The sequence below is a fragment of the Pristiophorus japonicus genome, chromosome 6 (genome assembly GCF_044704955.1).
Source record: "Pristiophorus japonicus isolate sPriJap1 chromosome 6, sPriJap1.hap1, whole genome shotgun sequence".
In the NCBI taxonomy this organism is placed as follows: Eukaryota; Metazoa; Chordata; class Chondrichthyes; family Pristiophoridae; genus Pristiophorus; species Pristiophorus japonicus.
Genome location: NC_091982.1, coordinates 191,765,826 through 191,790,272, shown reverse-complemented (window position 1 = coordinate 191,790,272; position 24,447 = coordinate 191,765,826). Strand labels below are relative to the sequence as shown.

Below are 24,447 nucleotides of genomic sequence, written 5' to 3'. Positions count from 1 at the left end.
TTATATGATCCATGTAAGCATTTGGTACTAGCATGTGATGCGTTGTCGTACGGGGTCGGGTGTGTATTGCAACAAACTAATGAATCTGGGAAATTGCAACCAGTTGCTTATGCATCCAGAAGTCTGTCTAAGGCTGAGAGAGCCTACAGCATGATTGAAAAAGAAGTGTTAGCGTGTGTTTATGGGGTAAAGAAAATGCATTAATATTTGTTTGGGCTCAAATTTGAATTGGAAACTGACCAAAAGCCACTGATATCCCTTTTTTCCGAAAGTAAGGGGATAAATACAAATGCATCGGCCCGCATCCAGAGATGGACGCTCACGTTGTCCGCATACAACTACGCCATCCGCCACAGGCCAGGCACAGAAAACTGTGCCAATGCGCTCAGTAGGCTGCCATTGCCCAACACTGGGGATGGAAATGGCATAGCCCGCAGATTTAGTCATGGTAATGGAAGCATTCGAGAGTGAGCAATCACCCGTCACAGCCCGACAGAGCCAGGACCCCTTACTGTCCCGAATCATAAATTGTCTGCTTCATGGGAGCTGGTCTAGTGTCACAGTGGAAATGCAGGAAGAGATAAAGCCGTACCAGCGGCGCAAAGATGAAATGTCTATACAGGCAGACTGCTTTCTGTGGGGTAATCGGGTAGTGGTCCTCAAGAAGGGCAGGGACACTTTCATCAGTGACCTCCACAGTACTCACCCAGGCATTGTTATGATGAAAGCGATAGCCAGATCCCACGTGTGGTGGCCTGATATCGATGCAGACTTAGTCCTGCGTGCACAAATGTAACACATGTTCTCAGTTAAGCAATGCAACCAGGGAGGTGCCACTAAGTTTATGGTCTTGGCCCTCCAAACCGTGGTCCAGGCTGTATGTCGACAATGTAGGCCCGTTTTTAGGTAAAATGTTCCTAGTAGTTGTAGATGCGTACTCCAAATTGATTGAATGTGAGATAATGTCGGCAAGCATGTCCGCTGCCACATTGAAAGCCTGCGGGCCATGTTTGCCATGCACGGTCTGCCTGATGTCCTTGTGAGCGACGAAGGCCCATGTTTCACCAGTGACGAGTTCAAAGAGTTCATGACCCTTAAGGGATCAAACATGTTACATCTGCCCCGTTCAAACCAGCATCCAATGGTCAGGCAGAGAGAGCAGTGCAAACCGTCAAGCAAGGCTTGAAGAGGGTAACTCAAGGCTCACTGCAGACTTGCCTATCCCGAGCCCTGCTTAACTACCGCACGAGACCCCACTCGCACACTAGGATTCCACCCGCTGAACTGCTCATGAAAAGGGCACTTAAGACAAGGCTCTCGTTAGTTTACCCTGATCTACATGAACAGATAGAGTACAACAAAGTACATATCATGCTAGTGCAAATGTGTCACGCGAAATTGAAATCAATGATCCTGTATTTGTGTTGAACTATGGACAAGGTCCCAAGTGGCTTGCCGGCACTGTTGTGGCCAAAGAGGGGAGTAGGGTGTTTCGGGTCAAACTTTCAAATGGACTCATCCACCGGAAACACTTGGAGCAAATCAAACTCAGATTTACGGACTATCCAGTGCAACCCACATTGGACCCTACCATCTTTGACCCCCCAACATACACACCATTGGCAACCGACACCGCGGTTGACCACGAAGCAGAACCCATCACCTGCAGCAGCCCAGCAGGACTCATCACACCAGTCAACCCAGCAAGGCCAGCTGCACAGCAGCCTAGCGAGGGCCCAACAAACGATTCACCAAAACCAGCATTTGCACCGAGACGATCAAGCAGGGAAAGAAAGGCCCCAGATCGACTCACTTTGTAAATAGTTACACTGTTGACTTTGGGGGTGGGGGGGTGGTGGGAGGGTGCCTGAAGTGTTATATATGTAAACCTGTAAATACCTTGTGTAGCCACCAGAGGGCTCATCCCCTGGAGTCCCAAGGGATCCGACAATCCCTTGGGAGCCCCTGTACTTAAGGAGGCCTCACAGGCTGGAGAGGCACTCTGGAGATCTGCAATAAAAGACTAAGGTCACACTTTACTTTGAGCTCTCAGTATCTAGTCAGACTCTTTATTCATAGATAGTATGCAGGTATAGCAAGTGATCAGGAAGGCCAATGGTATTTTGGCCTTTATTGCAAAGGGGATGGAGAATAAAACCGGGACGTCTTGCTACAGCTATACAAGGTATTGGTGAGGCCACACATGGAATACTGCGTGCAGTTTTGGTTTCCATATTTACGAAAGGATATATTTGCTTTGGAGACAGTTCAGAGAAGGTTCACTAGGTTGATTCCGGGGATGAGGGGGTTGACTTATGAGGAGACGTTAAGCAGGTTGGGCCTCTACTCATTGGAATTCAGAAGAATGAGAGGTGATCTTATCGAAAGGTATAAGATTATGAGGGAGCTTGACAGGGTGGGTGCAGAGAGGATGTTTTCACTGATGGGGGAGACTAGAACTAGAGGGCATGATCTTAGAATAAGGAGTCGCCCATTTAAAACTCATGAGGAGAAATTTCTTCTCTCCGAGGGTTGTAAATCTGTGGAATTCACTGCCTCAGAGAGCTGTGGAAGCTGGGACATTGAATAAATTTAAGACAGAAATAGACAAATTTTTTAAATGGTAAGGGGTTATGGGGAGCGGGCAGGGAAGTGGACCTGAGTTTATGATCAGATCAGCCATGATCTTATTGAATTTAGCAACTGTGGCGCAAGCGTGCGCATTGCACCAGGAATATGTCCTGATCAGAGTGGCGTCAGTAGCCAGGCGCTAGCAGTTTGCGCCCCCGGTGAGTGTCTCATGAATTTTCCATCGGGGCGCTGAAAGCTGCGTGCCCAGTCGCTGAGCTCTAACAATCGCCTTAACGCCCCCTCTGGCTGCCAGCAAGTTATAGACAACCAAAAATCCAGCCCCTAGACTATTTGAGATCAGACAACCTAATCTTGAAGCACAGTAAGTTAAGATTGTAGACATCAAGTTCTATTTCTTTGATTTGTGATCACATTCATATAAATGTGCTAACTAACTCTGGCACCAATATATAAAATGCATAGTAAATTATATAAAGAATCCTTTGAACATCTATTTAAAAACATCGTAACAGCAGTAACCATTTGTGACAGGTGCTGTCCCTCGTGTTACAACCGGGATACGGTTAAGAAAAAAACGTGAAATATTGGCCCTGAAATTACGGTGTATTCAGCATACGTCGTCATAATCCTTCTGAAAGGTCCCGCAACCTCTGGGTTTCTGCGTGCACGAAAACCCAGAACTTGCTATCTTCAAGGTACGCCTTGACCGATCGTACGAACTGAAAGTAAAATCAGTTTTGCTGGCTCAGAGTTGGGCTATTTGCCCAACAACTGCCCAGCAATTGTCAACAAAACTCTTATGTATGAGGAGAAATTTCTTCTCTTGGGGTTGTAAATCTGTGGAATTCGCTGTCTGAGAGCTGTGGAAGCTGGGACACTGAATAAATTTAAGACAGAAATAGACAAATTTCTTAAATGGTAAAGGGTTTTGGGGAGCGGGTAGGGAAGTGGACCTGAGTCCATGATCGGATCAGCCATGATCGTATTGAATGGCGGAGCAGACTCGAGGGGCCGTGTGGCCTACCCCTGCTCCTATTTCTTATGTTTTTATGTTCTTATGTACGGTAAAAGCAGGCGTAGAGCTTGCTTTCATCAGCGTAAGGGTTATTATAAATCTTAAATAAAAAAACTAAAAAATGATGCACAAACATTTAAAATTACTTTATGAAAATATTGGCCTAGATTAAAATGTTTAGTTATTTTTAAAAAAATTAAATTTTTATTGTATTTGGTGTAATGAAGGGACTTTAAATTTGAAAACACAATTTTTATATTTATTCAAATTGTGTAAATTGTTTAATTATTTGGGGATTCCATTGCATGTCATTAGGGGATTCATTCGGAAATGACTGCAATGGACTCCTCCTTTGTGATTAGAGAACCTGACCCACGTGATCACAGGGACTCTTCCAAACCGCCTGTATCCCTGGGATGTATGAGCCTTTACAGAGACATATGCCTGGAGGCCCGAGACCCAAACTCTCCGCAGCCTGGAGGTAGGTTCGGAAATATTTTGCGGGTCGGATGAATACTCTGAAGGTATGTCTCTGATTGCAATTTCAAGGCCATTCTAGTTTTAACTAAAAGTGTAACCACAAATTGTTGTTAGTTGTTGCCATTCAGCAGTATTCTTGAACTTGGAAAAAAATGACTTGGTTCTTTCAAATCACATCGCATAAGGTTTATCATCCCTCTATGTTAGTTCTCTGCATTGTGCTTCAGATGTCTCCATAGATATGCCAGATCTCCTCGATATCTCCCACCTAAGAGCAACAGGTTTACAGCCTGGAGAGGAGGAACTTCCTGATATTTCCCCACCTATCATCATCCCTGATCGACCCAAAGGTAACTAATTCTACAATAACACACCCTCCTGTTTTATCCTTCTGATAGCAAATGTTACCTCTTTTTCTATGACGTATTTTACTTTTTTGTGAAAGAGATTTATATGCATTCTTGCAGCTAGGATTAGTATTATCTTGGGCAAAATACAACACTGATGATTACAAATTGATGTAATTTTTTTGTTTACTCTTGTAATATAGAAGAGTCTTGATGGTAGAGGTTTCAACTCCATTTCACCTCATTTAAAAACTGCAATAAATCCTTAATCCCAAGAGCAGCTTTTACAGGCTTTGGGTTTTATGACAAAACTATTTTTGGAACTGCATGTTAGGAAATGAATAAAAACTGAATGTACCATGAAAGCTTTCCCATGGATTTGAGTTCTGTTTTCAAGAAGTGTCTCATAAAGGATACAGAAGGGACAACAGAAAACACAAAACCAGATGTGGAACTATATAATAGATATCAACAAAAAGTCTAAGGTTCTTGATAATTTAGGGGCTAAGAAAGCTGATACAGATACTGATATTAAGGAAATAACCAGTATTAAAACTCATTCTACAGACATTTCTCCATTTATTTTTTCCAAGATTTTTGCAGTAGCAACAGTTTGCTTAGAGCTAAGGAATAAGCCTCATATCAAGAGATGACATTTTTTAATTACAATGGAATTTGGTTTCTGTGTCACTAATAATTAGAAGTACAACACTGCTCGTCGCTTTATATTTACAAAGCATCTTCTAATAGAAGCTTGGAGTTGTTCACAGCCTGAAAGCTGGTACTATGGCTTTCCTCACTTACTCACAGCCGGAGTCCTGGCTCACTGCCTGAAAAATTCACCAATTCTTAGAGAACAGAATTTGTGTAACAGTTGGGGGTAGAGTTCCTGCCTTGGGCACAATCAGCGATTTGGGTGCAAATTGCAGCCAAAATTGTGCCTGTTTTGAGAAGTGTTTTTTTCTCTCTCGAGTTTGCTTAAAAAATATTCCTTGATATATATGAGTGCTAATTTGGTGCAGTTTGATTAATACAGCTGAAAATGGGTTTTACACAAATAATATATAGAATGAGAGATGATCTCATTGAAACGTATAGAATTCTTAGAGGGTGTGACGGGATAGATGCTGAAAGGCTGTTTCCCCTGGCTGGAGAGTCTAGAACGAGGGATCATTTTCTCAGGATAAGGGGTCAGCCATTTAGGCCTGAGATGAGGAGAAATGCCATCACTGAGGATTGTGAATCTTTGGAATTCTCTCCCCCAGTGGGGTGTGGAAGCTCAGTCGTTAAGTATATTCAAGACGGAGATCGCTAGATTTTTGGACACTAAGGAAATCGAGGGATATAGGAATATGGCGGGAAAGTGGAGTTGAGGTAGAAGATCAGCCATGATCTCATTGAATGTTGGAGCAGGCTCTAGTGTCCATACGGTCTACCCCTGCTCTTGCTCCTTTTTCTTATGTTGTTGTGTTCTTAAATAAGCAATTTTAATCACTGTGGAAGATTGTGGAAGCTCGATTTGCACTGAATGTTTTTGCGAGGGTGACACTGATTTCAGGCGAATTGTGCCGATTAAAATCAGCGCATCCGAGCAGAAATTCTATCCCTTGATATTTAGTACCAAAAGATAAATTTGAAATTTATATAGCAACTTTCACACAATAAAACATCCCAAGATGCTTCATAGTTGGGGGTGAAGCCTGAGCAGGTGTAGGAGAGAATTCAGGAGATTTAGCAGATGGCAAGGTTGCAAAGGTAGGTTTGAAGAAAACTTTTAAAGGTGGGGGAGGTGTAGCAAGGCAGATGGATTTAGAGTTCGAGTGTGTGACACACAAAGTTGAAGGCTATCCCACTGATGGTAGAGCAGAAAGGATTGGATATGCATAGGAGACCAGACTTGGAAGGTTGCACAGGGAGGATGGAATGACACTGTGGAAGGATGTATAAATGAGGTATTTGAAGTCATTACACTGAGTGGCAAGAAGCCAATGGAGATTGTCAAAGACACGGTTCATAGGTGAGTGGAATTTTATGCGGGATTAAGGTAAAGCTGACAGAGTTCTAGATGAGTTGGAGTTAATGAAGGCTGTCGAGGAGAATGTTAGACAAGTTGAGTTTGGAGGTGACAAAGGCATCTATGAGGGTTTCAGTAGCACTAGGGTGATGTTTCAAAAAAGACAGTAAGCAGTTTTGGTGCGGATTGGATATGAAGTTTGCAGCTCGGTTAAGGTGGACCTGGGCACTCGGGCCTTGATTTCTCCACACGCGGCGGGATCGATGCGGCTGGGGTAGGTGGAGTGTGAAAAGCCCGCTCCCGACTCGAACCCGTTCTCTCTCCGTAATCTTCCCATGATTGGGCTTGTTAAACCTGCCCTGCGGGCTTCCTCGCAAATTAAGAGGAAGCGGGTCTGATGACATCAATTGATGACGTGTCAACAGCCGGTTTCCTTAAAGGAACCATGCCCACAATGGTTTTGACAGTTCTTCTGACAGTGTCCTGCAGCATTGAGATGCTGCAAACACTGAGAGACACTGCACCCAGGCTCTCCCATGACTCGGTCCAGATGATTTATGGAGGGAGTCACAGCACGCACGGAAGGGACCTCCCCAGGACACCAATGCAGATATGTTGCATATTGTACAGGAGGGCACAAGCAGGGCGTCATGAGGAGGACCAGGCTGCAGTGGCGCAAACCTTTCGATGATCTCAGCAGATCACAAAACGTTACTGCAAAGCCACACTCAACCTCATCCTGCTGTGCCACTCATCATACTCCCATCACTCTGCCTTCCCAACTTTATCCCTGCACATCCATTCTCAGACCAACTTACCTTGCACCTCCAGCTCTCCCTCTCTCTCTGCATTATAGTTCCCCATTTCACTAGCCACCCCTTACACACTGCCTCATCCTTGTCCAATCATACCAACTAACAACACACCGGGGTAGGCACTTGGGTCCTTTAGCCAATGTTCATGTATAGTTAATGTTGATGTATTGTCAAACATTGAAAGCTTTATTTTCAGGACTTGGCGTTCTTGGACAGATTTGTGAACACCTTTGGAAGTGGTTTAGTGAGTTGTAGTGAATGGTCAGACATAAGGATACCCCCCACAATGATGATGAGTGTGAAAGGAATGGGTTGGACATTGCAGGGATGCTTTATGGAGCTGGTGTGTGATGGTGCCAACCTGGTGCATCATGTGGTAGTCAGGGTATACAGTATCAAGTGAAGTAAATGTGGCCATGGTGAGGCCATCACTGGCCTCCTGGGCAGCAATGTGGTCGGGTGCTGATGTCCTGTGTACTGTGCAGCATCAGGTGATTGTGGAGAAGGTTGGTGTTGTTGGTGGTGAGCCTGGTCTGTTCATTGATGTTGGTGTTGGGGCTGATCATGGTGGGATTCTAAGATCCAAGGAGAGATTTTTTTCAAGGGCATCGATGCAGCTGGAATAGATCGCAGGTGAGGTTGAGACGACAGAAGCGCCCTGTCAGTGGTGAGAGAGAGGTTGCTCCAAGGAGGTGACGGTGAATAAAGAGTTCACTGCAGATACTTCAAAAGTGCATACAGCTCACAAATCTTTTCCAAAACCTGAAGGCTTCAGTGTCTGACATTGGAAAGTGAACAGCTGTGAAATGATAGCTTTTATACCACTTCTGCAGCTGTCAACTAGCCAAAGCAATAGGGAGTCACTGAGAACCCGACTCCACTTACCTGGCGTGAAACTCGAGGGACGGCAAAGCCATCAAAAAGTTGGTAAAATTGTAAGTGCTTGCTTTTAAGTACTCTTAACTAGCATTTAAGTACTCTTAATGATGTTAATTACCTGTCCCGCCGTTTGCTGTCGGGTCGGCTATCTGAACAGTTGAGAAACTCACACGGAGGTGGGTTCAGAGCAGGATCCCAACCTACTGTCAATCAAAGCCATTTTGACAGCGGGCCCACCTCCAAACCCACACTCGCGGAACTGGGAAGATTCCAGCCTGAGGATGCACACTGTTGGGTTAAGCTTGAGCAAGCATCCAGGAAAGGGGATGATATCCGGGGATAAGGTGTACAGGGCCTCTGGAGAAGGCTGAACACGGTAGCTTCAGTCTTGCCAATATTGAGCTACGAAATGTTTTGGCTCATCCCTGATGACAGTTGGACAGCACAACAACAGATCTAGAAATATGAATAAGTCTGCATAAACTTGAAAAACTCATCATGCAAGAACTGAACTATTAGTACTGAGTAATTGTGCCTTGGTTGCTGCTTTCTTTCTCAATCATTACTGTTTCTTTTACTTTGTCTTTTTTGGTTTCACTTAGGAGATTTCTTATAAGAAATATCCTGTCACCTAATCTCCTTCTCCATCTACACAATTTCTGTTTCTGTGGCCCAATCCAGTGTCTGTCCAGTGGTGAGAATGTGGAATGCGCTATCTCATGGAGTGGTTGAAGCGAATACCATTGATGCGTTTAAGGGGAAGCTAAATAAGTACATGAAGGAGAAAGAAATAGAGGGTTATGTTGATAGGGTGAGATGAAATAATTTGTGAGGAGGATAAACACTGACCTAGATCTGTGGGGTAGAATGGCTTGTAAAATTTTATGTAATTTTAGTCTGAAATATCTCTTCTCTAATCTATCTCTCCAGCTCTATATATATCTCTCGGTGTAGGGAGCACTGCAATGAGCAATGAATGTCCCCAGAATGGGCCGCATATCATGCGACCCCTGCAGGCTCGTGCATCAGTGTCCAGAAGAAACTTTCTTTGGTTGGGGGAGGGGGTGTGGGGTGGTGACAGAGCAGCGACAAGCGGCCCCAGAACAGGTCCAGCTGGCAGTGGCAGTGACATTGAAAAAAGGCAGAGGTAGGGAACACTAATACAAGAATACAAGAATAGCAACCGCTGGGGAGCAGGTCAGAATTGGGAGAGAAGGTAACTATGCCTCATGAACAGGTCTCTGAGAGGCATCTTGTATGTCAGTGGCACAATACAAATGCAAATCTTTGCTGTTTGTTATCTCAAAATTTGACTTCTCAAATGCTCTCTCACACCTCCAATTTATTAAGCTCCAACTTGTCTAATACTCCCCCACCTGTGTCCTGGCCCAGCAATAAGCTCCAGTCATCTATTGCCTCAGTCCTTACCAATCTCCTTTAGTGCTCTGTTTCTCAGTGAATCATAATTAAAATCCTTATTCTCATTTAAATATCCTTCCCTGGCTTAGTCCAACCGTACTCTTACAACTTCCTCTAGCCTAATGTCTCAGTCCTGTTGTGGCCTCCTGTGCACTCTTTTCTCCACCATTGGTGGCAAGGTCTTCTGCCATCTTGGCCTTAATCCCTGGAACTCGCTCCTGAAACCACTCCACTTTGCTGCTTCATTCAAAATTCTCTTGAAATCTTATGCTTTGAACCATGTGTTTGCCTTTCTCTCCTAACGTTTCTACTGTTCAACATCTGTTTCTCCTTTCTGAAGCATCTTTGGACATTTTCTATATTGAAGGCATCTATAAATGTAACTTGTGCTGGGAATAATTTAGCTATCCTAGGTTTATAGAAGATTGCATATTTTCTTAATAAAAATATTTTCAAGAGCTCCCTGAGTAACTGTACCATCTGGTATATTGCTTACTTATACAGACCGGGAATTTCCTCGATTCAATCTCTAGTGTGTGCTGAGCTGCCTAATCTCAGTTGGGCAACAATGGGGACCAGAGCACCATCAGGCTAGTGACGTCTGGCAGTGGTTGTTGCTCTTGATGTTATGGAACGAGTTCTGCTAAAAGTGTGTTTTTGGGGGCATTGTGTTAGGACAGCATTAGGTTGAACTATGATGCAATTTGTCATTAAATAGCCTGCTGACATTTGCTGGCCTCGTAATTGAATAAATAGCCACTTGTGTGAGGTGCCGCAGAGTTCCTGGTGCCTGTGGACCCAAAAATCAGTCAATGTCTTCAGGGGCATTAGAAGGGAGGAGATTAAAACTGATGGAAAAAGGAAGTAAAATAAATATTTGTGTTTATCTTTCAGGCCATCTGCTGAACCATTTCATGGAGTGTATGTATCAGTTTCACTCTCCTATTTTAGAAAATGTACTTATGATTTTATTTTAGCTGATTAAATGACTGTTCTCCACTTTAACCCTATCATTTCAATTTTCACAAAGATTACCCTCCTTTTTCAATTTAGAAAATAATTCCTACAGATATGCTGCATGTTTTATGCCTTGAATCCGAAAAGCATACTATTACTTCAAGTCAGTTTGATTAACCCATCCTTACAATAATATTGAGGAATGTATATAACCCAACCATTTTTCCTGTAAATGTAATTCTACTCCAGGTATAATTTGTATATTATTTCATCATTGCAGTCAATACCCAGTTTATAAATTGTCATACTATACCAATAATCAGCACAGATCTCTTGATCAATATACTTCAATCATTAATGATGTGTAGAGAGATCCTTACTTGAGTATACAGACATTTGGCCTTCCAGTCATTTGCAATATTGATACAGTGTACACTCCCTGAAACCACCAAGTTCACCATTATCGTTATTTCCCGTTGTCCCTTTTGCTGCAGCTCCTGAAATCGATGAATCTGCAGTGATGCAGCTGGCTGAGATGGGTTTTCCCCTGGAGGCATGTCGGAAAGCAGTATACTACACAGGAAACTTGGGGGCCGAGTTGGCCTTTAACTGGATCATAGCACACATGGAAGAACCTGGTAAGCTTAGAGGCCAGATAGCCAATATGCAAGCGTACGTTCTTCGTAGTTTTCTGACGAAACGTATAATAGTAAATTCAATTTACACTTTTCAATGAGATGCTTACGGCAGTATTCACAGCTACCAAGAATAAAACTAAAACTGGCTGTTCAGAAATGTATCGATGTCCCCTCTGAATGAGGCAAAGTTAAACATAGAAACATAGAAAATAGGTGCAGGAGTAGGTCATTCGGCCCTTCGAGCCTGCACCACCATTCAATATGATCATGGCTGATCATGCAACTTCAGTACCCCATTCCTGCTTTCTCTCCATACCCATTGATCCCTTTAGCCGTAAGGGCCACATCTAATTCCCTTGTGAATATGTCCAACGAACTGGCCTCAACAACTTTCTGTGGTAGAGAATTCCATAGCTTCACAATTCTCTGAGTGAAGAAGTTTCTCCTCATCTTGATCCTAAATACTTACCTCTTATTCTTAGACTGTGACCCCTGGTTCTGGACTTCCCCAACATCGGGAACACTCTTCCTGCATCTAACCTGTCCAATACCATCAGAATTTTATATGTTTCTATGAGATCCCCTCTCATTTTTCTAAATTCCAGTGAATATAAGCCAAGTTGATTCAGTCTTTCTTCATGTGTCAGTCCTGCCATCCCGGGAATCAGTCTGGTGAACCTTGGCTGCACTCCCTCAATAGCAAGAATGTCCTTCCTCAGATTAGGAGACCAAAACTGTACCTAATATTCAAGTTGTGGTCTCACCAAGGCCCTGTACAACTGCAGTAAGACCTCCCTGCTCCTATACTTAAATCCTCTCGCTATGAAGGCCAACATGCCATTTGCCTTCTTCACTGCCTCCTGTACCTGCATGCCAACTTTTAATGACTGATGTACCATGACACCCAGGTCTCGTTGCACCTCCCCTTTTCCTAATCTGTCACCATTCAGATAATAGTCTGCCTTCCTGTTTTTGCCATCAAAGTGGATAACCTCGCATTTATCCACATTATCCTGCACCTGCCATGCATTTGCCCACTCACCTAACCTGTCCAAGTCACCCTGCAGCCTCTTAGCATCCTCCTCACAGCTCACACTGCCATCCAGCTCAGTGTCTTCTGCAAACTTGGAGATATTACATTCAATTCCTTCGTCTAAATCATTAATGTATATTGTAAATAACTGGGATACCCCACTAGTCACTGCCTGCCATTCTGAAAAGGACTGGTTTATTCCTATTCTTTGCTTCCCGTCTGCCAACCAGTTCTCTATCCATGTCAATACGTTACCCCCAATACCATGTGCCTTAATTGTGCACACCAATCTCTTGTGTGAGACCTTGTCAAAAGCCTTTTGAAAGTCCAAATACACCACATCCACTGGTTCTCCCTTGTCCACTCTATTAGTTACATCCTCAAAAAATTCTAGATTTGTCAAGCATGACTTCGCCTTCATAAATCCATGGACCGATCCTATCACTGCTTTCCAAATGCGCTGCTATTATATCTTTAATAGTTGATTCCAACATTTTCCCCATTACCGATGTCAGGCTAACCGGTCTATAATTCCCTGTTTTCTCTCCCCCTTTTTTAAAAAAAGTGGGGTTACATTAGCTACCCTCCAATCCATAGGAACTGATCCAGAGTCTATAGAATGTTGGAAAATGATCACTGCATCCACTATTTCCAGGGCCACTTCCTTAAGTACTCTGGGATGCAGACTATCAGGCCCTTAACTTAAGAATCTGCAGCTTTTCAGTATATGTTTTGCTGGTTGTAGGGAAAAGCTGCTGCCACAACTATGTTAAGTAGTTGAATACTACTCCTCCAGGAGTTCATATGTTTCGGATCTGGCTTCATATTTTAAATTACAGTTGTATAGTTTGTGAAAGGATTTTTAATTAAATAACTTTAAGGTGTAACATGAGGACCAAAATGCCACCCTTTGAGGGGATGCAGTTACAGAGGCTGGCTCAGTTGCACTTGTTGAGGATGCACTTGTTGCAATGCTATCCTCAGCAGATGGACTGTATACTACTGAAATTTTAGATCTCACGGGTGAGGATAGGTACCTTAATCAGTAAATGTGTGTTTATGTTTCAAATTTCCAATGAAACTTCCCTCTTCCCATTAGATTTTGCTGAGCCACTGTCACTATTAGGATATAATGAGGTTGGCCATAATGAGGTTGGTCTAGCAGGAGGGGCCTCTTCAATGCAAAACCAGCCACCTGAAGAGATTGTTGCCATCATTACATCAATGGGATTTCCCAGGAACCAGGCCATCCATGCATTGAAAGCAACTGTAAGTCTGAACGTCCATCATATTTTCATGGCAAACTATTTAACACAATTGGTGCCAATCCTTTTGTCAATGTGTACTCTGAGATTGCTGATGTTTATAAACTGCTAAATATTCAGTAATCCTTTAAAACAAAAAGGCTTTCTTGTGCCAGTAAAAAATAGCAGTTGAGTTAAAGGAATAATTCTTAATTCATCTGTAAACATTTGTGTTTTAAGTAGATGGCTCGGTGGGTAAATGGGAGCAGATGTGAGATTTAGCCGAGTAGGCCAGGAAGAGTATGGATTCATCAGTGGCCCATGTTGAAGTAGGTGATTTTACGTTGAGCTTCAGTGGGGTTCTCCAATGGCCTCCATGTCCTTGGGTTGGGTGGGAAATCAGGGTACACAGCCAGATAGGGAATGGGTGACCAACAGGAAGAGCAGTGCAGGGGTCCCCTGCGGTCATCCCCCTGCAAAACAGATACTGTTGAGGGGGATGACTCATCAGGGGAGGGCAGCAGCAGCCAAGTTCATGGCACCGTGGGTGTCTCTGCTGCACAGGAGGGCAGGAAAAAGAGTGGGAGAGCTATAATGGTAGGGGATTCTATTGTAAGGGGAACAGATAGACGTTTCTGCGACCGCAACCAAGACTCCAGGATGGTATGTTGCCTCTCTGGTGCAAGGGCCAAGGATGTCTCGGAGTGGGTGCAGGGCATTCTGAAAAGGGAGGGTGAACAGCCAGTTGTCGTGGTGCATGTAGGCACCAATGAAATAGGTAAAAAACGTGATGAGGTCCTACAAGACGAATTTAGGGAGCTAGGAGCTAAATTTAAAAAGTAGGACCTCCAAGGTAGTAATCTCAGGATTGCTACCAGTGCCACGTGCTAGTCAGAGTAGGAATCGCAGGATAGCTCAGATGAATATGTGGCTTGAGGAGTGGTGCAGAAGGGAGGGATTCAAATTCCTGGGACATTAGAACCGGTTCTGGGGGAGGTGGGACCAATGCAAACCGGACAGTCTTCACCTGGGCAGGACTGGAACCAATGTCCTAGGGGGAGTGTTTGCTAGTGCTGTTGGGGAGGAGTTAAACTAATATATGGCAGGGGGATGGGAACCTATGCAGGGAGACAGAGGGAAGTAGAATGGGGGCAGAAGCAAAAGATAGAAAGAAGAAAAGTAAAAGTGGAGGGCAGAGAAACCTGAGGCAAAAAGCAAAAAGGGCCACATTACAGCAAAATTCTAAAGGGGCAAAGTGTGTTAAAAAGACAAGCCTGAAGGCTCTGTGCCTCAATGCGAGGAGTAGTCGGAATAAGGTGGACGAATTAACTGTGCAGATAGCAGTTAACGGGTATGATGTAATTGGCATCACGGAGATATGGCTCCAGGATGACAAGGCGGGGAACTCAACATTCAGGGGTATTCAACATTTAGGAAAGATAGACAGAAAGGAAGAGGAGATGGGGTGGCATTGCTGGTTGAAGAGGAAATTAATGCAATAGTAAGAAAGGACATTAGCTTGGATGTTGTGGAATCGGTATGGGTGGAGCTACGGAATACCAAGGGGCAGAAAATGCGAGTGGGAGTTGTGTACAGACCACCAAACAGCAGTAGTAAGGTTTGGGACAGCATCAAACAAGAAATTAGGGATGCATGCAATAAAGGTACAGCAATTATCATGTGTGACTTCAATCAACATATTGATTGGGCTAACCAAACTGATAGCAATGCGGTGGAGGAGGATTTCCTGGAGTGTATTAGGGATGGTTTTCTAGACCAATATGTCGAGGAACCAACCAGGACTGGCCATCCTAGACTGGGTGATGTGTAATGAGAAAGGACTAATTAGCAATCTTCTTGTGCGAGACCCCTTGGGGAAGAGTGACCATAACATGGTAGAATTCTTTATTAGGATGGAGAGCGACACAGTTAATTCAGAAACTAGGGTCCTGAACTTAAGCAAAGGTAACTTCGATGGTTTGCGGCGTGAATTGGCTAGAATAGACTGGCAAATGGTTCTTAAATGGTTGACGGTGGATAGGCAATGGCAAACATTTAAAGATCACATGGATGAACTTCAGCAATTGTACATCCCTGTCTGGAGTAAAAATAAAACTGGGAAGGTGGTTCAACTGTGGCTAACAAGGGAAATTAAGAATAGTGTTGAATTCAAGGAAGAGGCATATAAATTGGCCAGAAAAAGCAGCAAACCTGAGAACTGGGAGAAATTTAGAATTCAGCAGAGGAGGACAAAGGGGTTAATTAAGAGGAGGAAAATAGAGTCCGAGAAGAAGCTTGCCAGGAACATAAAAACTGACTGTAAAAACTTCTATAGATATGTGAAGAGAAAAAGATTAGTGAAGACAAACGTATGTCCCTTGCAGTCGGATTCAGGTGAATTTATAATGGGGAACAAAGAAATGGCAGACCAATTGAAAAAATACTTTGGTTCTGTCTTCACGAAGGAAGACACAAATAAACTTCTGGAAGTACTAGGGGACCGAGGGTCTAGTGAGAAGGAGGAACTGAAGAATATCCCTATTAGTCGGGAAATTGATGGGATTGAAGGCCGATAAATCCCCGGGGCCTGATATTCTGCATCCCAGAATACTTAAGGAAGTGGCCCTAGAAATAGTGGATACATTGGTGATCATTTTCCAACAGTCGATTGACTTTGGATCAGTTCCTATGGACTGGAGGGTAGCAAATGTAACATCACTTTTTAAAAAGGGAGGGAGAGAAAAAGTGGGTAATTATAGACCGGTTAGCCTGACATCAGTGGTGGGGAAAATGTTGGAATCAATTATTAAGGATGAAATAGCAGCGCATTTGGAAAGCAGTAACAGGATCGGTTCAAGTCAGCATGGATTTATGAAGGGGAAATCATGCTTGACAGATCTGGAACTTTTTGAGGATGCAAATTGTAGAGTGGACAAGGGAGAACCAGTGGATGTGGTGTATTTGGACTTTCAAAAGGCTTTTGACAAGGTCCCACATAAGAGGTTGGTGTGCAAATTCAAAGCACATGGTATTGGGGGTAATATACTGATGTGGATAGAGAACTGGTTGGCAGACAGGAAGCAGAGAGTCGGGATAAACTGGTCCTTTTCAGAATGGCAGGCAGTGAGTAGTGGAGTGCTGCAGGGCTCAGTGCTAGGACCCCAGCTCTTTACAATATACATCAATGATTTGGATGAAGGAATTGAGTGTAATGTCTCCAAGTTTGCAGATGACACTAAATTGGATGGCGGTGTGAGCTGTGAGGAGGATACTAAGAGGCTGCAGGGTGACTTGGACAGGTTAGGTGAGTGGGCAAATGCATGGCAGATGCAGTATAATGTGGATAATTGTGAGGTTATCCACTTTGCAGGCAAAAATGCGAAGACAGAATATTATCTGAATGGTGGCAGATTAGGAAAAGGGGAGGTGCAACGAGACCTGGGTGTCATGGTTCATCAGTCATTGAAAGTTGGCATACAGGTACAGCAGGGGTGAAGAAGGCAAATGGTATGTTGGCCTTCATAGCTAGGGGATTTGAATATTGGAACAGGGAGGTCTTACTGCAGTTGTACAGGGCCTTGGTGAGGCCTCACCTGGAATATTGTGTTCAGTTTTGATCTCCTAATCTGAGGAAGGACATTCTTACTATTGAGGGAGTGCAGCGAAGGTTCACCAGACTGATTCCCGGGATGGCTGGACTGACATATGAGGAGAGACTGGATCAACTAGGCCTTTATACACTGGAGTTTAGAAGGATGTGAGGGGATCTCATAGAAACAGACAAGCTTCTGATGGGACGGGACAGGTTAGATGTGATAGATTGTTCCCGATGTTGGGGAAGTCCAGAACCAGGAGACACAGTCTTCGGATAAGGGGTAGGCCATTTAGGACTGAGATGAGGAGAAAGTTCTTCACTCAGAGAGTTGTTAACCTGTGGAATTCCCTGCCGCCGAGAGTTGTTGATGCCAGTTCATTGGATATATTCAAGAGGGAGTTCGATATGGCCCTTAAAGCTAAGGGGGATCAAGGGGTATGGAGAGAAAGCAGGAAAAGTGTACTGAAGGAATGATCAGCCATGATCTTATTGAAGGTGCAGGCTCGAAGGGCCGAATGGCCTACTCCTGCCCCTATTATCTATGTTTCTATGTTTCAACATTCCTTCTACTGCTTGCTATGCAGTGATACCTGCTGGGAAGTTGCATGTATGTTCAAATAGAGATGTTTGGATTTCACTGTTAAGCGGGCTCGCCACACAAATGACCAGCTGACCTGCTGTTTAGACTTGCATATAAAGATTGACCATTTGGGGAAGATACCGGATTTTTTCTCAGTATCCATGGAACCATACAACATCAAGATTCTCTGCACTTCAGGAGAGGAAGAAGAAAAGGGGGAAAAAAACTGTATTTTATATATTTAAACCGGTGCATGGTCTCAGGATTCCTAAGATACTATACCTGTTGATGTCGCTGTGTGCATAATGTTACGTGATTATTTGGTTACAATGGGGCAGCACCTAATGTTACATAACAGCCCCAAACATAAACCTTAATAATCGTCAGTTATTCCTTTTCTAAAAATAAATTTTGATTGCGGCCTCCTAGAAACCTGGAAAAATGAATGCACACTATTGTAAGTCAACTTGTCTTGTCCAAATTCGATATCTTTGATGTGAATTAAATGAACGTTGCAAAAGTAAATCTTGGGCTGTCAGAGCTCATCTGCAAATTTTGTAAAATTGGCCTCAAAGCTCAGCAATGCTGAAATCTGGAAAACCTTTTGCTGAGAACGCAGCTGTGGCACTGAGCGAATAATGAGCAAAAATGGAAGCAGAAGAATGTCGATGCGTAAAGTACAACAATTATTGAATGGCCTTCAGGGCCATCCTCCCTCATCCACCCCCCCACCTCACCCATTGCTGTGGATACTTATATCCAGATAAGTTTAACATTTTCTCAGTGAAATTATTCTTTTGGCCTCTCTCAGATCGCCTGTACAGCCTTCCACCATCTCCCTAGTCTGATATGTTCCTGTTCTTCTCTCTTCCCTCTCCCCACAAACAAAACATTATGGATAGCGCCACCTCCCACCTCTAACTGCTTGCACTGCGGCCTCTGCCTGTCTCAAAGCCCTGCCTGTCCCCTTGTACACCAGCCACCTACACAGGCTACCAAATGCTCCTCACTTCATGCCCTCGGAATTACGCTCGCTAACTTGTCAACCCCCCAGCTTTGGTGCCTCAGTGAAACAGTGCATGAATTCTCAGTCTTCTGCCGTGAAGCAGCATGAATCAAAATCATGGTCACACCTTATCCCTCCACTGGACGGAAATCATAGCCCTCCCATTGCACTGAGCAGAAAATGTGTGGCAAGATCCTATCCCCCCCCACTGAGCATAAAATCTGGCCAACCAGGATTCCGGGATCAGACTACAAATCTGCATTCAACAACGTCCATCCACACTGGACGTAAATATTGGGATTAGAGCCCAACCCTCCATTTCATTTCCCCCTCACACTTGGCAGAGAGAACACGACCCTCTCTATCACTGAGCCCGCCCTTAAAACAGAAATATTGTGTTTCACATTGGATTTCCTTCCCTCTCCACTTAGAGATATTGTTTGTCTCGTCTCCCCCCCACCCCCCCCCCCCCCCAACCCTGGCTGCCCCTACCCCATGAGCACAGAAGTAACCCCCAACCCATATGTGAAATGCACCCCCACCCCCTCCATAGTGAGCAGAAAAATAGTGTCTCCACTAAGCATTATTTAAGTAACTAGAATCCATGCCCCTCAGCCAAATAACGCCATTGCCGATCGCCCCCCCCCACCCCCGTAAAAAAAACTGACAATTGTTTTGTTGGTTAGAGCCGACACACCTTACTTGAGCATATCGCTCCCACCCCTACCCCCCAAAACTATCACGTGAGCAGAGTCCATAATCTTCAGCTGAACAAATCACCCGACCACTGAGTAATGTCCTTCCCTGGCCATCTTTGCCCTTGGGTGTAATACAACAACAACAGCAACTTGTATTTATGTAGCGCTTTTAACGTAGTAAAATGTCCCAAGGCGTTTCACAGCAGTATAATGAGACAAAAAATTTGATACCGAACCACAAGGAGAAATTAGGAAGGTGACCAAAAGCTTGTTTGAAGAGGTAGGTTTTAAGAAGCGTCTTAATGGAAGAAAGAGAGGCAGAGAGGTTTAGGCAGAGAATTCCAGAGCTTGAGGCCTAGGCAACAGAAAGCCCGTCTGCCAATGGTTGAGTGATTACAATCCAGGATGCTCAAGAGGACAGAATTGGAGGAGTGCCAATATCTTGCGGGGGTCGTGGGGCTGGAGGAGATTCGAGATAGGGATGGGAGAGACCATGGAGTGATTTGAAAACAAGGATGAGAATTTTGAAATCGAGATGTTGCTTAACTGGGAGCCAGTGTACGTCAGCGAGCACAGGAGTGATGGGCGAACAGGGTGCGAGTTAGGACAATGGCCAGCCGAGTTTTGGATCACCTAGTTTACATTGGGTAGAATGTGGGAGACCAGCCAGGAGTGCATTGGAATATTCAAGTCTAGAGGTAACAAAGGCACGGTTGAGGGTTTCAACAGCGGATGAGCTGAGGCAGGGGCGGAGATGGGCGATGTTACAGAAGTGGAAATAGGCGATCTTAGTTATGTGGTTGAAAGCTCATTTCAGGGTCAGATATAACACCAAGGTTGTGATCCGTGTGGTTCAGTCTCAGACAGAAGTTGGGGAGAGGGATGGAGTCAGTGGCTAGGGAACAGAGTCTGTGGGGGGACCGAAAACAATGACTTTGGTCTTCCCAATATTTAATACATCAGGCTATTCCAAGGAACCTTCAGCTTTTGGTCTTTGTGCCTCATCTGGCAACAGGAAATGGCACTTCTGCCCCTGCCATCTTGGGCTCCCCTCCTGACCTGTTGCAGGGCTTCATGCCAGTCACAACAACAACCAATACTTCGCCTCCATCGCTTTGGGCTTCTGGCCTGCCTTTCTTCCTGCTCTGTTTCTGATCTTTGTACTGGTCGAAGCACCTACCAGCACTGCTGTGGGTGAAGTTTTAGATTTATGTCCTTTGGCAACCTGCTCACTATCCCTGATATCTTTTGGGTCCTCTTTTGCATTTTCCTAATAGGAACAGACCTCAGAAGTGCTTACTTTGTTCAGATTACAGTGAAAGTACTTTAAGTGCTTTTAATAAATAAAAGCCTGTCTCCTTACACAGTGTTGGAAAACAGAGAGGCTTTTAATCTTTTAAAGTTTGGAATAATGGAGAGGAGGGAGAATGTGTCTGAGGCAATGGAGTGGTGGTGGGGAATGGGAATAAAGGAGTGACACTGTCACAGGAGAGTCAGAAGCAGGGGGTGGAGGCAGTGGAGAAAGAGAGCAACATGTAGGGGCAGCGGTAGAAAGTGGGGATGAGGTGGATGATAGAGGAGGGGTAAGAACTGAACGAACTTAGAGGGCATAGGAGCAATGATAAAGGAAATGACAATAGGAAGCGGATGCCACTTACTGCCTGAAGATAGAGAAGCAAAGAGACACACACAGGTAAAGGATGACCGAGACCAACAGATGATGCGTGAGAAGCAGTAACATGAATATGACCGATGTGTAAGAGAAACACTTCTCCTACTCTGTTCTCAATGTGGGAGATCCACATCTATAATAAGAGTGGTGGCCGGGAATTTTCTGCAACGGCAATATTGGTGATGGTATAGGTTAGATTGTTGTGCGTCATGATCCTCCAGTGGAAAATCTATGCCAGAATTTACTGGAAAACCGATTAGAATACACCGCAGTGAGCATAACAGCGAATCAGAAGCGGCAAAACAGAGGCAGCCTCTCATCTCTTTAATTGTTAATAAAACTCATCAACATGTCTGTCATATATTCAACCAGCAATGTAACCCATGTATAAACTGACCTAAGTTGTACACTGTAAGAACAATGATCACTAGGTGGTGAACTTTTGGGAGACATTCCTAACCTGGACCTTCAGGTTTAAAAGGGGAAGCTCCACCCACCTTCATCACTTGAGTGCTATGGAAAAAGGACAGGTCACAGACTGACCTCTCAAGCATGGGCCTCATGTGCATTTATACTGTATTGCAAGGACGTATCAATGGCGACGAGAAACTGGGATTTAAACCACGCGAGCATGGCCACTAGCAGAACAGACGAGAGGTACTGTGTTAAGGAATGGTTGGGACAGAGAATCAACATTGTTAAAGCAGCGTGCAGTTCTCCAGGCAGACAAGGGCAATTGGGCATGTCCCAACATGTAGTCAAGCCCAGAGGGGGAGTTCGACAGACAATGGCTAGCTAAACGGCGATTTACGCCATTGCAAGGGACAATGCGGCCAGTAATGGGGCCATCAACACCTGTTAATGGTGCACTTAAGGACAGTCACAGAGGCAGTCAGAGACGATCGATTGGCAAGGAACCTTTTGTTTCCAACAACAGCTCATGTTGGAGGTGTGGAGGCACACACTCAGCCGGAGTTTGCAGAGATGAGCAAAATACCTGCAGAAATGAACGCTGGGGGAAATGGCTGGAAGCTGAAGTTCAGTGAGTTCATGTGGAGCACGTATACAGTTCATACACCAGGACGCCACCGATAATGATGAAAGTGCTCCTCAATGGCATCCCAGTATCAATGGAGCTTGACACGGGGGCCAGCCAGTCCCTGATGAGTATCAAACAGTTCGAAAAGTTGTGGGCGTCCAAGGCCAAGAGGCCAAAATTATCGCCGATTGACGCACAGCTACGGACTTACACAAGGAGATCATTCTGGTGCTAGGCAGCGCCACGGTAGTCGTGACCCACAAAGATTCGGAGAACAGGTTGCCACTCTGGATTGTCCTGGGGGACGGTCCCGCACTACTGGGGAGGAGTTGGCATGCTGTCATGAACTGGAAATGGGGCGATGTCAATGCAATTTCCTCTGTGGAGCGGGTATCATGCTCACAGATCCTGGGCAAATTTAACTCACTGTTTCAACCCTGCATTGGCACTTTCATGGGGGCCAAGGTAGTGATTCACATAAACCTGGAAGCCAGGCCAGTACACCACAAGGCCAGAGCGGTGCCGTACGTGATGCGGGAAAAGATAGAAGGCGAATTGGACTGCCTGCTGAGGGAAGGCATCAGTGACTTTGTGAGCCCGATTGTGCTGATGATGGGTTGGTCAGGATATGTGGTGATTACAAGGCCACCATCAATCGGGTGTCACTCCAAGACCAGTACCCGCTAACGAGAGCGGAGGACCTCTTTGCGAAGCTATCCGGTGGCAAACTTTTTTCAAAATTGGACCTGACCTCGGCTTACATGACCCAGGAGCTGGCAAGTGAGTCGAAGAAGCTGACCACCACCACGACACACAAGGGGTCGTTTGAGTACAACAGATGTCCGTTCGGGATTCGCTCAGCCGCCGCGATCTTCCAACGAAATATGGAAAGCTTGCAAGACGATTCCAGGGACGGTGGTTTTTCAAGACGACATCCTCATCACGGGATGCGATACTGAAAAACACCTCCACAACCTGGAGGAGGTGCTACGCAGATTGGACCGGGTAGGGCTGCGACTGAAAAAGGCGAAGTGCGCCTTCCTAGCTCCAGAGGTAGAATTCCTGGGGATGTGGGCAGCAGCAGAATGGGATCAGCCCGACTGCGTCCAAGACGGAAATGATCCAGAGAGCACCCAGACCCCGTAACACGATGGAGCTGCGTTCGTTCCTGGGGCTCCTGAACTATTTTGGTAACTTTCTTCCCAAATTGAGCACACTGCTATGTTCGCTACACATGCTCCTACACAAAGGTCGCGAATGGGTCTGGGGGGACAGCCAGGAAAGTGCATTTAATAGAGCACGCAATTTGTTATGTTCCAACAATCTGTTAACGCTATATGACCCATGTAAGAAACTTGTGTTAACGTGCGATGCGTTGTCCTATGGTGTCGGGTGTGTGTTGCAGCATGTCAATGCCCAAGGGTCAGTTACAGCTGGAAGCTTGTGCCTCCAGAAGCCTGTCTCAGGCAGAAAGGGGCTACGGGATGGTAGAAACGGAGGCACTTGCATGTGCATATGCGGTAAAGAAAATGCACCAGTACCTGTTTGGCAGGAAATTTGAGCTGGAGACAGATCACAAACCCCTAACGTCCCTTTTGGCCGACAACAAGGCCATAAATGCAAACGCATCGCCGCGCATACAGAGGTGGGCACTCACGTTAGCCGCCTATGACTATACAGTCGACACAGACCAGGCACGAAAACTGCGCCGATGCACTCAGCAGGCTCCCACTAGCCACCACTGAGGGGGCTACCGAGCATGCTGCTGAGATGGTCATGGCTGTTGAAGCTTTCGGAAGCGAAGGCTCACCCGTGTCAGCCCGTCAGATTAAAGTCTGGACAAATAGAGAACCGTTATTGTCTGTAGTCAAGAAATGTGTCCTGAATGGGGACTGGGCAGCCACGTACGGAGCATGCCCTGAGGAATTTAAACCATTTCACAGGCGCAGGGATGAACTCTCGATTCAGGCCGATTGCCTACGGTGGGGAAACCGCGTAGTATTGCCCCAGATGGGCAGAGAGGTGTTCATCAGAGAACTCCACAATGAGCACCCGGGCATTGTCATGATGAAGGCAATTGTCAGGTCACACGTTTGGTGGCCAGGGATAGATGCAGACCTGGAACTTTGTGTTCGCAGGTGCAACACGTGTGCTCAGCTGGGCAAAACACCCAGGGAAGCCCCTCTTAGCCTCTGGTCCTGGCGCGCCAAGCCATGGTCACGCATCCATGTGGACTACGCTGGTCCTTTCATGGGAAAAATGTTTTTGGTTGTAGTAGACGCCTACTCCAAATGGATCGAGTGTGACATTCTCAATTCAAGCACATCCTCTGCCACGGTAGAAAGTCTACGGGCAATGTTCACCGCCCATGGTCTACCGGATATCTTGGTCAGCAACAATGGTCCGTGCTTCACAAGCACTGAA

At 45.2% G+C, this 24,447-nt stretch overlaps 1 protein-coding gene across 2 annotated transcripts in view; it reads left to right on the top strand.

Moving 5' to 3' along the window:
• The window catches only part of usp13 (ubiquitin specific peptidase 13), a 200,413-nt gene that overhangs the window by 147,980 nt on the left and 27,986 nt on the right, over window positions 1-24,447 (top strand). For both annotated transcript variants that reach the window (XR_011593650.1, XM_070883495.1), the window contains exons 15-18: window positions 4,315-4,437; window positions 10,456-10,482; window positions 11,013-11,156; window positions 13,289-13,458. Coding sequence is in view for 1 of the 2 variants with exons in the window: in XM_070883495.1 (XP_070739596.1) it covers window positions 4,315-4,437; window positions 10,456-10,482; window positions 11,013-11,156; window positions 13,289-13,458 (464 nt within the window). In the remaining variant the exon portion in view is untranslated. The remainder of the gene's footprint in view (window positions 1-4,314; window positions 4,438-10,455; window positions 10,483-11,012; window positions 11,157-13,288; window positions 13,459-24,447) is intronic.